Raw genomic sequence first — 19,716 nt, 5'->3', positions numbered from 1 at the left:
CAATTTCTATTTCTGAAGGAAATTCAATTGTGCTTATTTTCTTGGGTTTTTAGTTATTTCTTGCTTATAATCTTTCAAAGTAAAGCAGTACACTTGGAAGGTTGTTTCATTTAAGATGTTACAGAAAAGCTGTTCTTTTATGTGTAGGTTTTGTCATGCAATATCTGTATCAAATCCATTGTGGATATAATGGAATCATTGAGTGGTTTGGGTTGGAAGGGTCCTTAGAAATCATCTAGTTCCAACACCCCTGTCTTCACCTACTCTGGTCAAGGAAACCTCCTACTAGAATGCAAAATAGAAAAGAATATAAATGTATGGATAAGCATGTGTCATAGTAGGCCTCACTTCCTGCTCTTTTTAGTAAAATCACTGAGTGGCACACTTTGTTTTTGGGCAAATTTTTCCCACTTCTCAGATTTATTTTTTTTTTCTGGAATAACAGTACTCCAGATCTGGAAGATAAGGAAGATCTGTTATGGTATGGTCTTTTTGTTGAGGAGGAATGAGGTAAAACATTGATTCAAAGATGGCTGGAGTTACAACAAACACCACAAAAAAGCCCCAAACACAAAAATGGGTGTTCAGATACCAACCATATCAGTTTTTTGGCGCTTCAGAGAAGCATTTTTCTGCCACATTGCCTTTGCCTCACACAAAGCTCTTTTTCTTCCTCACAGCAACCAGCAAAAACTGTGGTGTGAGGAAAAGGGAGTGGATGGACAGGCAGGGAGAACCTGTATGACTATATCAATTAAAGGCTTCTGAGTTGCTTTTGACCTGAAATTGCCTGTTGCTGGGTAATGTGAATGTCATTATTTTTTGGATGGATTTTCTCAGGGTAATAAGAAAGAGTAAAATAAAACATCTTTCAAAGAGTTCTTCCCATCAAGGAGAAAAAAATCTTGGGAATCTCATTTTCTGGCTTGTGACTATGCTTATTTGAATTAGTGCAAAATCAGAATACTATTTATTTTGTGGGGTGGAAGGACAGTGTGCATTGGGTGCCACATCCAGAGGACAGTTGTCCATAAATTATTAGCTTGTGGGCACAGAGAATGTAGTTTCAGTTTTCAGTGTGCTTCACTCGTCCTTGTGACCCCAGAAAAGATATTGTTCTCTTATTGTACCTATGTACTCCTTTGTAAACTATAAATATGTTTTTATTGAGAAAAGGACTGTATGCATATGGTGGTCTGTGAGGGAATGAATCAAGTTTAATGGGGACTGCAAAAAGTTTGGGTAATTCTTCACAGGGGTTGATTGTAGGGGTAAGCTGTGGTTGCAATCTTGTCACAAGATTCAAGATCACACAGTGAATTGGCTGGGTAGAGCCTCCTCAGTGTTTTCTGCTGTTTCCTTGTGTCCTTTTTGTTTTCCTTCCTTCACTTAATTAAATTTTGTTCTAGTGTTGATCTATTTTTTCCCTTCATTATATGCTCATATTGAAGTAGTGAATAGTAATTTTCATGAATTACAAATTTCTTCATTATTGAACTAGAATTTAATGTTATTTTAAGTTTTATTTTAACATAACTGTGTTTTATGGATTCTGAGGTAATATGTGCCATCTTTGAGAAATATTCATTTGTAGTTCTGAAAAGGTACAGGTAAAGCCCTTGAAGTCCTTAGGATATAGGTATAAATACCATGTAAAGGGATAGCACAAATAACTACACATAGTTGGTTCACATCATGAAGTCATCTTGGAAATCAGATTTGCAGCTGCTTATGCAGGGAATCAAGAAATGGAAATTATTGTAAGCAAGCTGAAAATACCTGCTGTCAAAATCAGCTTGTCCTGTGATCATCGGGATTACATCCTTCTGCTGCATAATCAGTAGGTTCAGAATTGCTGAATTTGACACATTTCAGTGCAAAATTGGCTATCCTGATCTGTGAAAATGGAAGCTCAAGCTCTGCTTTTATTAACACTTCACCATTATTGTTCTTCCCAGACAGTATCTGGAGGGAAAAAAATCAACACCTAGTGATGCATAGAATGCTTCCTGCAACACCTTAACAGTAGGGGGGTTTGCCTCCAGGGTAGAGAGAAAAGGGAGCGAATTGCTTGCTCTGAGCTGGAAAAGCAGCGCAGTTGGCTCTGGCAGTGAGGGGGTTGACTGACAGTCTGCAGTGCAGTGGAGTTAGCTGAGCTCCCTATATGGCTGTGGATTAGCTATATGCTAATACTGATAGGAGAGGAGCGCTACAGAGCGCAGGGAGCTGACGGTGGAGGCGATCAGCCTCAGCAGAGCTGACTCCTCAAGAGCCATGGCTGAAGGGGGTGAAGGAGGGGAAGATGAAATACAGTTCCTACGAACTGTAAGTATCTGCTTTTTATAGGTCATGTAGTACATGATTTTGTGCCTCATGTCTATTTCTTTTCTGTTGTATCGAAAATAAAGTGTTATTTCTGTGCTGAGCTTTGCCAAATGGCAGAATTGATTTAGTCAGTGGATAAAATAAAGCAAGAATAAAAGCTTTAATAGCATCATGCAGTCTCAGGGTGTTCTTCCCTGAATCTGCTCAATAGCCAGTTTGGTATAAGGAGACCTATTTCCGCTGTAATCCCCTGTGTTTGAAGCGTCCTCGTCAACTTTGTACTTGGGTTTCTAAATGTAGCATGCCAAATATGTGACCTCTGAAACTTCTGTCTGGGTTAGATTTCACTGACATTAACAGAAGCTTTGCAAATAGGAGTGCCTTAAAATGATGAATAAACCAAGCAAGCCCCCGATGACCTCTTCTGATAAACATGCACACAGAAGCACACTTGTGTGTAGAGAATACCAACAGATGTTGAAGTCAGGGCTCTGCAAACGTTTGGGGTCTTTTCTCTACTTAAAGGAAGCTTATCTTTAAAGGACACAAGCATTTCTTTGCGAAGGGGTGTTAATTAGTGAAATATCCTCCACTTGGTGTAATTTTCTATAAAGAGCCCTCACACCATTCTTTCCTAAAGCTTTACACAAATCTAGTATGGCAACTAATTTGGACTTTTAAGCAAGTAGTGTACATGCATCAAATTTTGGGAATAAGATAACATCTTTTTCATGTCTCATCTTGTGTCTCCTTATTTTTACCCTGCATGACTAAGAGTGTGTTGTTGTGTAACTAGGATGGAAAAACTGCTATTAAATGTGTGTATTCCCTCCTCTTTCCATGCTATCTTTACTTTGAATTTATCACAAATAATGTTCCAGAAACAGGTTCCTCTAGAATTGATTCAACTTTAAAAGGATAAGTCACTAAAATAAAACATGCTAAGTTCCCAAAGTAAGAAATTACAAGATTGATTTGTGAGGGGCTGGGGTAAGTTATTTTAAGGAAATAAAGGTTGGAGTGAGGTGATGGCTGCTGCTGTAAGTTGTTAAGGTGTGATGAAGTGTCATTAGCACTTTTAAGCCTCAGAGAATTTCATGGAGTGGGGGATGAATAATGACAATGAAGAATCTTTTCCAACATTCCTCCCATCCACTACACTTTTTAGAGGTACATATTTTAGCAGATTACTCCAGCCTTTAATCTGAGACTGGAGTTTTAAATGTGTCCCTCATCCTTTCACTTTCTAGGATGTTGCCTTGGCTGAACGGCCATCCTCAGTGATGGAGTGAGAAGCTTTGCCCTTTCATAGGTAGCCTGTGTGTGCTACATGAGATGGCAATTTCTGCTGCTGTGATACATTCTCACGCTAGAGTAACTCTATTGGACTTCTTTCCAATGGTTGAAATAAAGTGCTAAATAGAGGTGTGGGCCAAAAATGGAAATAGCAAAAGGGACGCTATGCTGAAGTGTTCCACGTAGTGCAAGGAAATCTTCTACAGGGGAGAGAATGGACTAGATTTCTGTCTTGGAAGTCCTAGCTACTTCTTGCTCTAAACAATCATATCAGTTACTGCTGCCTCCTCTCCGTTATAAAACTTCTTTCACCTTTGTGGGGAAGGGATAAATTGTTTCTTAATATACTGAGAAAAATACATTAGATACTCAGTGCTACAGTGAGATACACCTTCAGTACTGATTTCTTACAGCTTTTATTGCTGCCTAAACAGTTGTCTGTGCTTACAAACATAAAGGACAGTAGTCCTTAAGAATTCTTCCAATGAAATTGTTAATCAATTAGGATCTTCTCCAAATCAAAATATTTTCTGGGAATTTGGATTGCTACTGAATGTTTCCCAGGCTTATGCAGCTGAATCTTCCTTTGAAAATGCTGATATCCCTATTTTAATTTTTGAATCTATAGAGAGAAATTATCTAGGCTATTTTAGGGTGTTTGGGATAGCTCTTTCTTGATTAGGTATAAAATAAGATTAAATATCTTTTGATTCAAAGATACCCTACAGCATTTTTTGAAAAAGCGAGAGAATTGACTCTTAAAAATCTGCTTAAATTATTGTTTGACATCTTAAAGACAAATGTCCTTTTGTCCTCAATTTTTTGTTGGTCATGACATTTTTGTCTTCCAAATCTAAGTTGTTGTTTAGTTTTGTGCCTCACTTTTATGTTCTCTCCTCATATAAAAGGTCAAGAAGCTTGTTAATGCATGAAAATAAAATCTGTATTTCTATGGAGCAGCAACTTGTGGGCACGTTTATAAGATTTGATGGAAAGCTTTTTACTGTCACTTTCTGTTCCAAAACATTCCTTATATTTGATTAGTTTGGCAGCAATGGGAAGGAGAAATACCTAAAGAACAAATTCCAGAGAGGATAACAATATTATCATTGTTCTAGTAGTAGTATGTCTTCAGTACTCATTTCAAGTATGTCCCAATGCTTGTGTAAAGCCATTACATGCAATGACAGCATCTCAAGGAAGGTGTTATTTATACTGCGTAATTTCTGTTCTGAATTTTTCCTAGACTTGTAAGTTCAGCATGAACATAAATAAATATATAAGCACACATATTTTTTTCCTACACTGCTACCCTGTTGTTGTGTCTTTGTTATGAAATCTTTGGTGTTTTCTTTCTTGTTATAATGCTTGGAATTGTTTATCTATTTTTCTAGCTGGTGGCTTCCTTCTGGTTTTGAGTCTGGATACTCAGTGTGTCATGTATGGAAGGGAGAAGCAAAGCACTTGTTGCATGTGTGTAAAATGCAGTACTGATGTGTTTTAGTTTCCCATTTGTTTAGATGATTTTCCCATATTGTTTATTTGTTACCCCCTCCTAAGGTGTGAATACATGAGAAATCAATGTCACTGGCATCATGCAACATTAGGTGAGAATACATACAATAACCTGTGCTGTTTTGAGATAACATACTGAGGGATATATAAAGAACCTTGTTGCCCTTTATGTGAATGAGTGAGTGTAAAGTGTTCTCATTTTAGCCTTTCCTAGCTACTGGGAATTTACTGCTATAATAAATTGAAAAAGTTCTCTACTCTCTGGAAATTATTCACAAGTTCCCACTGCTGTTGAATTAGTCAAATATGAGGTGGTCTCTGTCTTGGAGCAAAGAGCTTTTGCCTTCTTCCATTAGAAGTACCTGGATAATAGCTTGCTAACAGTAACTGAGAACATGGTTGAGGATGGAGGGGAAGTCCCACCCCTGCCCAAAGCACTTTAAATGCAATGAAGCATATCAAAGTCATTGGACATCTTAGAGTCCAAACTGTGGTGGTAACACACTAGGTAATAGGTCTGTTGCTTTGCTATTTTTCCTGAAATTCATGCTATTAATGGAAAGAGTTCTCCTTATTTTAATAGAAATAATTTTTTTTTCAGATGGTTCATTAGTCAACAAATTTTTTGTAAATATAAACAGATTTTTTGCTGGTGTGTCTGTGCCTAAGTGTACATATGCCTTTGTGCATGTGTCTGCGTACGTGTGATTCTTCCCCAGCTGGTTACTAGTTCTTCATTTCTGTGAGTGACAAAGGCCTTACCAATTGATTCTTCTTTAACTTATGTTCTTTTAACAGCTTCTTTCAAAGTGTTCTGTTAAACCTCTCCAATCACTGTCTAAAAGTTTACAACAGGAATGGGAAACAGTTTTCTTCCCTAGACCTAGTGTAGTTATCTGATATACTTAAATAGCAAAATACTGTTGTTACAAAGACCCAGAAAAGAATATTTGGAATTTTTTATCAAGTCCATGTAAGTAAATTTACACAATGAGTTTACAGATAGTTTTAGGATCATTTGTGCATTGAATTGCTGCTCAGAATTAAGACAATTGAGTGACTCATTCATATATTTATTTGTGGATGCACATTCCTATCAGTAATTCTTGAAAATGAGGTCTTCTACTGTTCAGATTTACAATGTTACAATTTACAAAGAGATGGGAAGTAGTCTCAGTTTTACAATTTGAACTCTCAGGTAGAGTGTGAATTAGATTTCCTTTTTCCTCCATCATTTACACTGCTGCCAAATATAAATAGAAAAAGTGATTATATCATACTTCTTAAAAACTCTTTTAAGAGTTGTACTAAATCATTTCAGTTTATCAGGGATTAGTGTGGCATAAAACTAGATATGCTACTACATGTTGTTTCATCAAATCTGTGTTCCCAGTGGTGTATCTCTGGTGACATAACAAAGAGCATATGAAGTGGAGATATGAAAATAAGTTTTCCTTAATAGACCAACTTTATATCTAATAGTTATGCTACTGACTGCATGCTGATAATCTGTAGCACAGATCTCTGTGGCTTGATTCACTAATGTTCACATACCTCCTATAAAATACCCACCAGACCAATACTTGTTAACAAATACGTTGGACAAATGTTCAAATACCAAGCAATAATGGAAGATATTTTCTAGGCAGAAGTCTTTAGCAGTGCTTAATTAAAAACTGGGAAAATATGGAAACTGATTATAGTGAGTTGTGCATGAATTTATAGAAAAATACAGAAAGGATAAGAAATGACTTGAGATCAAATCAGTGGATTCTTCCTGATGCCCTTTTTAAGGGAGCTGGCACAAATTCTGTGTGCTTTTTGAACATCTGTGTGTATTCCACTGTATTGTTTTCAAATTAATTAGAACATTTTGTCTATTGTCACTGAAATGTGCTGCAATTCACGACACAGCAGGTCATTAGTCAGTCAAAAAACCCCTTTCAAAAAAGTGGTAAAAATAAAGAGTGTTATGTAAAACTTGAATTGCTTCTGAGAGCTGCTGTGTGCTAGAAGTTAAGTTATTTTTGAGTTAAATATTTCTTTATCTATTTATCTATTTATCTCTGTGCATTAAATCTCCCCCTTCTGATCCTATTGCTGTAGTTTTACAGTTGTGTAGCAATCCATACTTCTAAAGCTTTTAAGTAGTACAACAAAAATTATGCGACAAAACAAAGAATACATCATGTTTCTTCCTCTCTTTTTAAAGAGTCTTTCAAATAGACTTGTTTTTTGCTTCTTAAAGTTCAGGCTATGAGCAATACAACTATTTACAATCACTTTTATTTGCTTAATTTTCTACCATGGATATAATATTTAATATTGTAAATTTATCCTCAGTTATGTTTCTAAGAACTTGTAGTGTCCTTCATTGTAAATAATGTTGCTCAGTTTATTTTCACTTATTCAACTGCCTCTTTTACTTCCTGCATGTGTTCTCAACTTTATGAATATTTTTGCCCAGTTTGTCACTATAGGCAAAACTACTCATGGTCATTCTGTGCTTAGAACTATTTCCCTGCTGAAAGTAGGATCATATCAAGGACAGATTTAGAACATGACAAAATTTCCAGTGCATCATGTGCTGTGATATGCTGTGTTTATTTTTTATAAAATAAAGACTAAATCTTATGCAATTTATTGCAACTTCTTTTCAAGGCAGAATTTTAAGTGAATGTTCTACCATAGTTTAAAGACAACAGTCGTTGCTTCAGACTGTAGTGTGTGTCTTTTGTTTTTTAACCTCCAAACATGTTGGAGCAGTTGTTTGATATCTATATCAGCCTTTCAATTAATTTCTAGTAATTTCTCTTTTGAAGCAAAATAAATGTAAATGTGTATTTTAGGCTCCTGGCATTAAATAGTTCTTTGCACCATGTTTAGATGGAAAGGGAAACACTTCAGTAATTTGGTATATTTAGTTTAATGAAAGTTGTTTGAAGTTTATAAAAACCCCAGCTGAAATAAATAATCTGGGAAAAATGCATTTTTTGGGTGATGGTGTATTGAAAGACTGCATCAGGTAAAGGGGAGCAGAAAGAGTAAAAGACAAGTAGAGTTTTTGCAGATAAAATGGTGAACAATGAAGACTGGCGCCATGATTAATCAGAGGTGAAGGAGGATTTCTTTCTATCAAATTGAAGGTAGTTGAGGTAGGAATACACTTCCAAAAGGTCCTGGCATTACTCTTGAGATGGTACATTTGTTGGTTGGTTTCCTTGAGACATTTCTTTTGTTTTATTTAGCATATTTTATTTTATTCTATAGAATAGGCAGAAATTCTGCTTTTTTTCTACAAGCATGTAGATCAGCAAAGTTCAGATTTGTAAAACAACATATGATCATAGTACATGTATGTATGATATATGTATGGATGTATCATATAGCATATCATATCAATGGGTATGTGTAATTATATGTAACAACTTGCACTTTAACAAGTTGCTTCATATTAGACCAGTCTACATCAGTTAAAGCAACATTATACTACATGAACTCAGAATCATGCTTTTCCACTGCTTCTTTCTACAGCATAAATTTTAAAGACGCTATTTCAAAAAGAAATCTGTGTATATACTGCAATGTTACAAATCCAGTGTATTGTTAGAATACTTGTGACATTGAATATATTTGTGATTGATTTAACTTCTAGGATAGATCTAACTAACTCCTTGTTAGTTTATTTTCCTTTTTTTTTCCCCCCCTGTTGTATTTCTGCAGGTATTTGATGTTGATGCAGTTCTGTGGAAATAACATCAAATTTGTTACAGTCAAGCAAAACTCTTCAGTATTGCCTTAGAATATCAGTGAGTGAAAAGCCTTTTGATAAGATTTGTGACCATGCAATAATCCTAAATTAATACCCGAGCATATATTTCCCTATTTCCTCCTAGCCACACTGGTGGGTGTTGCAGGGATTTGTTTTCTGCTCATGCTCTGCTTTTTGCTGTCTAAATAGGAATTAATATCTTCAGCAATAAATAGTGAATTTGTTAGTGATGTTATGCATTTTGATAGCATACAACAGTAAGGTTTTCTGATCTCTAGCCCCATGCCGTACTAACTGGGTATGATTCATATTGAAACCCAGCAGTGAATATTGCCTCTTCTCAGTTCCCATGGCAGTGCTGTGACCACACAGCCAAATGCTGCCAGGTGCATTAGCTACGCATTCCAAAAATTAAAACAGAGTTGCAGACATGGAGGAGATGAAAAATAAATCTGGCATGCAGTTATTTTGAAGATATTGAATTCAATGAGGACACTAGCTAAAAGTTCTGTCTCTTGATTTCATACACAAAATACACATTTTCCTAAAGGACATATAATAACAGTGCAGCTATATAATAAGCACACACATCTATGGATAGTAAAATTAAGGTCTCAATTAAAAAAAAAAAAGGTAACATAAATACACTTTAAAAGATTCAGAAGGAAAACATGAGGTATTAGTGTATGCCTTAATGAGTGTTTTGGTTTATTTTCTCAGTATAGAAGTTTTAAATTTATATTCTGTCTTTAATGACAGGACAACGTCACCAGACCATTTCCTCTTTCTATAACTTAGTAGGATATAGTGGTTTTGGTGCTGGAAGATCTAAAATTGAGTATCAGATATTACTTTAAGAGAATGTATGTTCTAATTTCAGCAGATATTTTCTACCTAAATACTTCATGTGCTTGGGTAACTTTTGGAAACGTGTTTTCTGAAAATTACAGTGGTGTTCTGAAGTGCAAATGGCAAGTATGTGACACCTCAGGGTGTGTGTAAAGTAGTTCAAGATTGGATATGCATTGGAATTACAGAAGCCTATAGGGAAATTGAGACCCGCTCGATCTGCTTTTGGTAGTGTCTGAGTATGAGGCTCAGGGAGCTGTTGGTTGTCAGTCACTGCACACCCGCTGTCAGTCAGCTCTCAGTCTCCGCAGACGGGGCTCAGCTCTAAGTAGGAGCTGATGACCAATCTGCAACCACCCTTTCCCAGTTCCCTCTTCTGGCACATCGCATCTCTGGGGAGGAGCGTCAGCCACAGTCAGCAGAAGTAACAGTAGCGACATCAGCAACATAAGGTGAAAGATTCAGTAGTAACATCAAGTTTGTTCCTTCTACTGGGCTTTTATCCAAATAAGCAAGTGCTGGTTCCTCTGTGAGCTGAGTAGTCAGCTCCCGCCTGAGCTGTTTTTAGTCCACAGCAAACATCCCTGTCAGTCTTGAGTATTTCAGCTACTTCAGCACTCAACCATGTTCTCTAATACCTTGTGCCAGAAAAACAACTTCTCTTGACACAATTGCAACAATTTGAAATCTCTTTCAAAGTAACAAAGTAAGAAAGTAATACAGAAAAAATACAACTTAAATAAAATGTTTTAAATTTACCCGTACAAAAATAGAATTTCAGCTTCCAAATTGAAACACCTTTTGAACAGAAGATGTGGAATTAATTTCTAGCACTGGAAGTTTAACATGCTTTTGAACTACATCAGCAGTACCACATACAAATGGGAGTACAGGGATCATCAAGCTTAGAATATATACTAGTGTTAATGGCACAGATGATTCACTAGAATGCTTAAGGCCAAATGACTCCCATTTCCCAAGACTCCATCTGATGTTCCTTGACTTCACTGCCTCATCTTTTCTGAATATGGAAAATTCTCAGAGGACTTATACACCTGATACATATTAAAGATGATTAATGTCAGGAGTTTGTATAATTCAGAAGCTGATGAAGAATGTACAGAAATATTGATACAGTTAATTAACATTTTGACTAAAACAAAATTAACCCCACCTGTCAGTATTAAGCTCCAAGTTACCAGCCTAACTGCCTCCTCAAATGCATATCCATTTCTGTTGCACATTTCAAGAGATCAAAATCAATAGACATTATAGTTTCTATGTGGCCAAAGCTGGAAAAAGTGGAGTTTAGAATTTGGAAGACCTCATTCTGATTTTATGCATGTTGCATTTGTAATTACAAGGCAACATTTTTGTGAAGAACATTCAGGGGACAAAAGATTCTTGGCTGCTCTCATATTGACTATTACAGGACTAAAGGGATTGATAAGATCTGATTTACTGATTTATCTGTGGAAAGTTAATGATTACTGCATGCCAAACCTTTGTTAAAAATCTTTGCATTTTTTCTTTATTTCATTAACTACTTTGATACACTAGAATTAATAAAGAGTGAGATTTTTTTAAAAATGCATAGGAATACATTAACATTTTTAATTTTCAGACACTAAACCTTCTCTCTAAGAGTTGTGTGTTGCTCATTACTTGCTTTCCTAGTAAAGTTTTGCAGATGTGTTGGAAATCTTTATTTATTTTAATTACTTTTTTACCATGTCTGGAAGTAGTTGCAGGTAATCTGGTGTAGATGAAGTTACAGGTGGCTGAGGGCAACTAACACTTTTGTTGGCTGAATCACCCATGTGTCAACTGGGATGATAGATTATTTAAGAAGTTTTTAAGTTTTTTTGTTTGTTTTCAATTTTTGTTTTACACAGTGTAACAAAAAAAAAAATCAATTTCTAGCTCAAATATTTCAAAAACGTCTCCAAAAAAATTTCTCTGTGTACTACACTGAATCCTTGGTGACTGCCTTAGATAACGTCAGACTGGCCCCATCTTTAATGTAGTTCTGTTGTGTGAGTGAATAAAAGAGCTGAGTGCTTGAATACTGAGCCAGTACCTCAATAACTCTTCAAGCAGCTCTTGATTATAAAGGATAGGTATTCTCACTGGATCACTAATTGTTGATTATTATTTCAAAAGTTTCAATTAAGCCTTATTAAATCTATCAGTTTTAGTTAACTTTCTGCTGTTACAACTCTTTAAAGTAATTCTGTCAATCAACACCTCTTCCTTCAGTCATTGTGAATGCTGATTATCCATATTTGCTTTAGGTATTTGCTTTTTTTCAAGATTTATTTACTGTGTTTATTGTAGTTTTGCTCAAGATATCCCTAAATTTTTAAGAATTTCTTCCGTGAAATGGAATGAGGTAAAATTCTGGATCTTGTACAGGTCCAGAATATTTCCACCTGTACAATTAGGTACTATTGCATCTCCTATTGTGCCAGGTAATATAAGTGTAGAATATTTGGATTCTATTATTATCTTTGATTTTGTTTCTAATTAGACTCATAATATTTTCTTGTCATGTTTCTCTTAATAAAGATGTTGATATATCTTTTTGTAAAACAATCATGACGTGTTTCTTGCATAGTTTGAAGCTTTTTTCTAATATTTTGATTTCTATAAAGATGGAAAAAAGTTGTTTTGTACATATATGGTAAAAACAACTACAATAGCATTTTTTAAAAAAAGCTTCAATAGTAGTATGTAAATATAATTTTTTTAAAATAAATTTTTGTTTCATAAGAAAAGAAAAAATCAGCAACTGTTATGACTTTTTCAAGACTAATGTTTTTTTAATAGTGATTTTAAGCTGCTCTGCAAAAAACAATTTTACTGGACAAAGTTTCACAGAAAGGAATACAACAGTGTTATTCGATAGTACATGGAATTATATCCTTCACCAGTGATGGGAACATTTTTCCATTGTTGCTTCAGTTTCATGTATGAAATAGTAAAAGCTTAGTATATCAAAGCTAGCCTGGAGGAGAATCACTTTGCTTTACTCACACAAATCAGCCTGAGTTTCAGAATTCTTTAATTTACAGATTTTGCATCAGATCTCCTTTAGGCATGAAATGAACAGTGCTGTGTGGTATGCTTGTATCACTTTGAAAGTTAAGAACTACTAAATCAGTTAGGCTTTAATAAATGGTAAGGTCCAAAAGAATGTGCTACAATATATGTCATACCTTGTAAATATTGTTTAAACAGCAAGATTGCTCTTCCAGTAGAGAAGATGCACTAATTGCTAAGTTAGATAGTAAAGAGTTTCCCCAAAGAGGAAAGAAAGGATATCACATGCATTTAAAATACACTGACATGAATAAATGAGAATATATTGATAATATTCAAAAAAGATCTTTATTAAGGAAGAGGACTTTATCAGAATGGAGAATGTTTTTCTTACTGACGTTTTTGTTTATTTTTTGATTTGAAAAGCCACAATTTGATGACTCATTGTGCATGGCATAGCTAACCTAACTTCAGATAAGTTACAGAAGCTTTTGTTAATAGCCTTTTACTGCTTACCAGCATATAGTTCCTATTTCTTGTCATAGTTGATATTTACTTGTCACAAGCAATAAGCTATAATGGTGTATGCACTGGTGCATTGCTACTGAAAACCACCAACTTTGAGTTGGAAGTACAGACTTTCTGTGATTTATTTGAAATTCAGGAAGCTTGGTGGTATGTGGAAGGTTCTAGATTCATTCAGAGCATGTTAATTGAATTTCATGACGGCAGTTTATTTTTGTTAGAAACACACATTTTTTTCTCCCAGGGATCTTCACAAGCCAGCTTCCCTCAAGGTTGACCTTAGGCTTAAATAACATCACTGACGAAATAAGGGCCTGTTTGTGAAGCTTAACTTGCCAATTAGAATGGTAATATGACCTTTCTTACCTTTGCCAATATGAAGACCATTTAGAATCATAAATCACAACATTCTAAAGGGTGAAATGTCTTCACCACAATGTAAAAAAAGGAGGGGAAGGGGGACAAGAAATCTTCAAGACAAAAAAAAAAAAGATGAAGAATGGTGATATTCTGCTACAGACAGTCCATGACATCTGTAGAATATTTCTAGTGCTATTTAGAAAGTTAATCACATATTATATAGTTCTATCATGTATTCATGAAATTTATGCATCCTGATTACTACTTTTATATTTTCACATCTGTGTCTCTTTTCCTTGTTTTTCTAAAACAAACTAGACAGGGAGCCAATGATAACATGGGAGTCGATGGAAGATCATCCTCACCTCAGGCTACTTCCAGGCAACTGCATGCAGTTGTTACAACAGGAGTCACAGAGCTATTGCTCTTAAATGCAGTTGCAGAGGACATAGGCAAAGACACAGGTATTTTCTGGAAACTAGGAATAAGACATTAGGAAGAAGTTCTTCACATAGAGGGTGTTTAGGCATGAGAAAGGGCTGCCTGGGGAGGTGGTGGAGTCACCATCCCTGGAGGTGTTTAAGGATAAAGACTGGATGTGTACTTGGTGCCAGGGTCTACTTGACAAGGTGGTGTTTGGTCATAGGCTGGACACGATGATCTCAACCTAGTTAATTCTGTAATCCTGTAATATTGTACAAACCTGGCAAAAGTAGTGAGCTTTTAGCAGTGCCGACTTAGTTCCCATCTGACCAAGTCACCACACAAGTGCAGTTTTCTTTGATTGAGATGGCATCCCAAAAATAACTTCTGTTCAAGAAGAGGTTTACGTAGTCAGGATTCTCAGTACGCATGACAATTGTTTGAGGTTTTTAAGGATGGTGGTTTGATTATAGGATAATTGCACTTTGATTTTTAAGCATTTGGGGGATGGGATGGGGATATGCAAGGTGAAGAGCTACAATATTTGCAGAAATGCTGTCTTAGACAATGTTGGGCAATGTGCTTCTGTCCTAAAATAGAGGTCTGAACACCTGTTTCTTCCCAAGTATTTCTTCTCCTGTTACAATATTCTATATGCATATTCACTCTGGTTACTTTCTGTCTAGTACATATATAGTTTTCATGGCTCTTGTGACTATTAGCTGTGCTTGAATCATTGGCTGCAGGTCCTCAGCTATTTACAAGTTAGTGTAATGCTCATATGCAGAACTTGATAAAATGTTACAGGTTAGTGTAAGAGTCAGTCATTGGTAGTTATATATGTTGAGAGTGTACTGCTCTTAAATAGTAATTAGAAAGTATGTTCTAAATGTTCTAAATGTGAGAACCTGTAGATGCAGAAAGGGAGACCTTCTGCATCTGTAGCTCAATTGAAAAAAACCAATTGGATATTTAATTTCTATGCCTTTTATATTAAGATTTGACTTAGCATTAAAGAAGTAGAACAACCACTCCTTATGTTGCAATAAGTAGTAATTTCAGTCCAGTTATTGAATGATGGCTAAATTTGAAAGAATTATCTTAAACCATCTCAAGTGAACCATGATTAAAACCCATGTTTTAGCCTAATTAATACGCTTTAAAGGACTCTCTTAATGTTTGCAGCTGTTATGCAAACTGTGGTTTTAATCTAAATAAACACAGTAGTATCTGTGTTATAACACAAATGTTAAGGCTATCAGGGCAATAAACTGTTTTGCTTCTTTTTGGATATTTGACCAGGTTTGATTTTTATTCTGTTGCACCCAGAAAAAGGCTAGGATCTACCTGTGTACAAATGCAGGAAAACAGTGCATTCCCTGACACAAAGTGGATGTGAGGGTGGACAGGCTGCAGACGAGTGCACAAGGAATGGTCAGTATGAAGAGGGATCATTGCACATTTTAAATATTACACTGCAAAATGAAGGTGTCAAGTAAAAGTTAAATGAAGCAGGTGAAACCACAAGAGCAAACAAACAGTCAAACAACTCAGAAAATGCTAGTGGGTTACCTCTGCAGGGAATTACCATCTGTGGGAGATTATAGATGATTCCCCAACCAAAAATCTAAAACTAAATCCTAACCTGAATGTTTTGTAAATGGGCATTTGTGATTAGTACCACAAACTTAACAGAAATGGAATTTGCTTGATTGAAGGGATGGCATCTAAAGAAAGTGTTGCAAAATGTGGAGTATCCCCTTAAGAAGGGATGTTCTTTGATGTTTGATCTTTGTGTGCTTTCAAGCCTGATAAACAAGGAAGGAGATTTAATCCATGAAACAGAGCAGCTAACATGCAAGCTCCAAGTGATATCCATGAGCTAGAAACACAAATTACTTGTTGGTAGAATTGCCTTGTTAAGGTACAGAGCTGGACATGCTTCAGCAATCTCAGACCTAGGGGGAGGTTAACATGGCTTGGGAAGTAGGATGCCCACTGAAAGTGGACACAAAGAATGCAGAATTTATGGACCACCTGGCAGAGCTCCCAAGGAAGAAACCAATAAACCCAACCCAGCAAGTGTGCTGAAATTGGCTCCAACTGCCTAAAAGGTAATTCCAGTAGGGGGAGATTGGGACCACTGGAACAATACACCCACCAACCCCAAAAAAAGAGAAAGCCTGAGCATGTGGAGTAATCATTGTGGGAAATGAGAGAACCATTAACCAATAGAAAATAGAATACAAATAAATAAGAGACTTATGCAACTTATAGCCAATGAATGCTAATTCCTTAGTTTGGTAAAATGTACAAATAGTAAAAATTTTTGATAGATGCTGTGCTTGTTTTGTGGAATACCACCAGACACCCAGGCTTGCACAGTTCTGAAATAAATAATCAATGTCTCTCTAAATGTGTAAATATTGGCTTGTTGCATATCATAAAATGAATCCCATTTTTGTGGACAACAGAAGGATGAGTTGTAAAACATATAATTATTTAATGGGATAAGAAGGAAAACACTAAGGTAAAATTATCTCACAGAGATTTTTTTTTTTCTTTGACAAGAAGGTTAGCAATATCACAGTGATGAAAAAATGGAAGTATGGGGATAGAGTTGACTAGAGCGACCAATAATTTTTATATTCAGTCACTGTGAATACACATTGGTAGTGAAAATTCTCAAGGAGAGACTGACACACCAGTTCATACCCACTTCCCCTTTAGCTCTACCCGAGGGTGTAAAAAACAGAGTGACAACTGTCCTTCTCTCTCTTGTTGTTTGGCATCATAAGAAATATCAAGGAATTATAGGAAATTGCAGGCTTTTTATTAATTTTGATATGCATGACTTGTCAAAATTGTGGGTCTTACCAGGAGTTTGCTTGCTCTTAGTGGAAAATTACAAATAGTTTGGTACTTTCCTTTTTCAGCTTCAAAGTGGAATCTAATTTAGTTATAAGCATGGCCACATTTTCTTAAATATGGAATAAATACAGCAAACAATAAAGATACTTAGCTGATAATGCTGAAATTTCTCTGTCATTACTCCTCAAAGACCATCTTCACAGGCTCTTCTTCAGACTTGTTAAGTCACTGAGACTTTCCAGTCTTTTTGTTTGCCTCATTTTTACCACATAGCATCCATCTGAATTATCATTTCTCAGATTAGTCTTGCATTTGCTTTACGTTAATGTGGAAACATTTACTTACGCATCACAAGAACAGAGGACTGGGAAGAACATTTTGAGTAATTGAATCCATTTTGAACTGAAATTCAGTTTTATAGCTAATTTTAACTTTTCTCCTGCTGCTTTTATCAAGGTACCAACCCAGTAATCTAGTAAACTTCCTTCATTTTAAAATTCTAAATATTTTAATATATTTATAGATCTTTTTTATGTGTAAATTTTTCAACTGTAATTTATCAATATATTTATAAAGAAAAAATATATTCCCTCTCAAATTTTCTTCTTTTCTGGAAGAAGTAAACTGAGTTTGTTTATCTTACTTTTATGTGACTGGATGTTTGGTTTCCTTAAAATTTTGTTTTCTCTTGTTTATACTCCTGCTGTCTCACTCCCCTTTAAACATTGGTGGCAACCACTACTTGGACAGTGACACAGTAAATTCCTGTTTTTTGGCCAGAACTTGCTCACCTTTCACAGCAAGGCCATATTGACATATATTAAAGAATATAAATTCAACCTAGACACCAACCTAAAAAAAGCAGACAGGTTATGTACCTAAACCTCCTCTAAAGGCTATAAAATCGCTAACTATGTTAATAAATGAAATAGCCACAGTTAATTCTCTAGCCTTGAGATAAAGTGGAGGTATACACCCTACATGCATACAGCTAAACAAATTGCCAGGATACTAGCTGTACTGCCTATTGGGAACAGTCCCTGGCCTGCCAGGGTATTTCTGGCAAGATTCTGGTAGGTACAGGGCAGTAAATTTCCTAGATTCATGTTGGGTGTGGTCAGCACAATCTTTCTGTATTGTCTAAGAGAAACTGTTGAAATGTCAAGTGCTCAGGTCTTTATTTACATTGGCATCAGTCAGATAAGATTGTAATACTGCTTTTGATGCTATTAAGAGTGTTTTCTTTCAAGTATCACATTTCAATTTTGAAGAAAATTTAACTTTAATTCAGAAAGAAGTAGTTCCAGAAATATGATTTCTCCTTACAGCACCATAGGAAAGAATCATAGAATCATGAAGGCTGGGAAAGACCCTTGAGTCTGGATGTTAAGCTAGAAAAGCTGTGTTCATCACTAAACCATGTTCCATCTATGAATCTTGTAAATACATCCAGTTATGTTGTCACAACCACTTCTATGGACAGCATCTTTCAATACTTGACAAACATTACAGTGAAGAAATTCTTCCTAATATCCAATCTAAACCTGTACTTGTGCATCTTGCTGCTTGGGAAAAGAGACTGATTCCCACCTCAGCCTCTTTCAAGGAGCTGCAGAAGGTAATAAGTTCTCCCCTGAAACTCCTTTTCTCCAGGCTAAACAATCCCAGTTTCCTCAGCCACACCTCTAGTCCTTTCACCACCCTTTTGCCCTTCTCTGGACATGCTCCAGCACCTCAGTGTCTGTCTTGTAGTGAGAGGCTCAAAAGTGAACACAGGATTCAAGGTGCAGCCTCACCAGTGCCAAGTACAGGGGGATGATCCTGCTGGCCACATTACTTCTCATACAAGTCAGGATACCATTGACCGTCTTGGCTCTCTGAGCACACTCTTGGATCATGTTCAGGCAGCTGTTGACCAACTCCCCCAGGTCCTTTTTCACAGGCAGCTTTCCAGACACTCTTCCCCAAGCAGTTTGTTAACAGATTATGTGTTCCCACTGAATGACTTTGTTCTTCTAACAGTATTTACTCACCCAGCTTAATATTTTATAAGGCACAGGACTTTATCAGAAGTGTGCCCTCTGAGACAGAATCAGCCAGAGAAAGAGTCCTTTGTGCTGAGTCAGAAGGAAAAATTTAGGAATAGCACTGTAGCTGTCTATAAGCCAAAACTCTCTAGAGCAGGCTTACAGTCATAGCTGGATTTCTGTTCACTGAGAGAACTATCCTCAAGGAATAGGAATGACATTCCTGATCACTGAGTTTATGAAGAAAAAATGTGATAGCCCTAACGTTACTTGAATTGTGCTCAGGAAGCCCATGGTGAAAACATGGTGTATCTGAGAACATGCAATCAGTGTGCATTAGAGTAGAACTAGAACTAACTGTTGCACTTCAACAGATAATAGAAATAGTTTATTTTAAAAATTCCTTAAAATCTTGACTATGTCATTGTTACCATGGCTTTAGAGTTGGAAAGTACTCTTTTCTTGTAGTATGCATTAATTAGGTCTGAGACAAAACACAAACATATTCACAAAAGTCAGTGTCATGCCCAGCTACTGAGAAGGTATAAAAATAGCTACTACTTTAAATTTTTTATACTACTGGTATAAAAATTACCAGTAATCTTCTCAGACATGGGATGCTTTTTACATAATCAAATTCTGGAGTAGAGATGAAGTTCCTACAAAGAAGGGGAAAGACTGAAGTCAGCATTCTTTTGTATTTTTTATTGT

At 35.9% G+C, this 19,716-nt stretch overlaps 1 protein-coding gene across 2 annotated transcripts in view; it reads left to right on the top strand.

Moving 5' to 3' along the window:
* Positions 1-2,212: 2,212 nt before the first annotated feature.
* RYR3 (ryanodine receptor 3) overlaps positions 2,213-19,716 on the top strand; it is a 197,146-nt gene continuing 179,642 nt past the window's right edge. For both annotated transcript variants that reach the window (XM_086892711.1, XM_086892710.1), the window contains exon 1: positions 2,213-2,325. In XM_086892711.1, the coding sequence (XP_086748837.1) occupies positions 2,275-2,325 (51 nt within the window). In that variant the 5' untranslated portion in view covers positions 2,213-2,274. The remainder of the gene's footprint in view (positions 2,326-19,716) is intronic.

This window comes from Cyanistes caeruleus, chromosome 6 (assembly GCF_971803275.1).
Source record: "Cyanistes caeruleus chromosome 6, bCyaCae1.hap1.1, whole genome shotgun sequence".
In the NCBI taxonomy this organism is placed as follows: domain Eukaryota; kingdom Metazoa; phylum Chordata; class Aves; order Passeriformes; family Paridae; genus Cyanistes; species Cyanistes caeruleus.
This window is presented reverse-complemented; position numbering and strand designations above follow the sequence as displayed.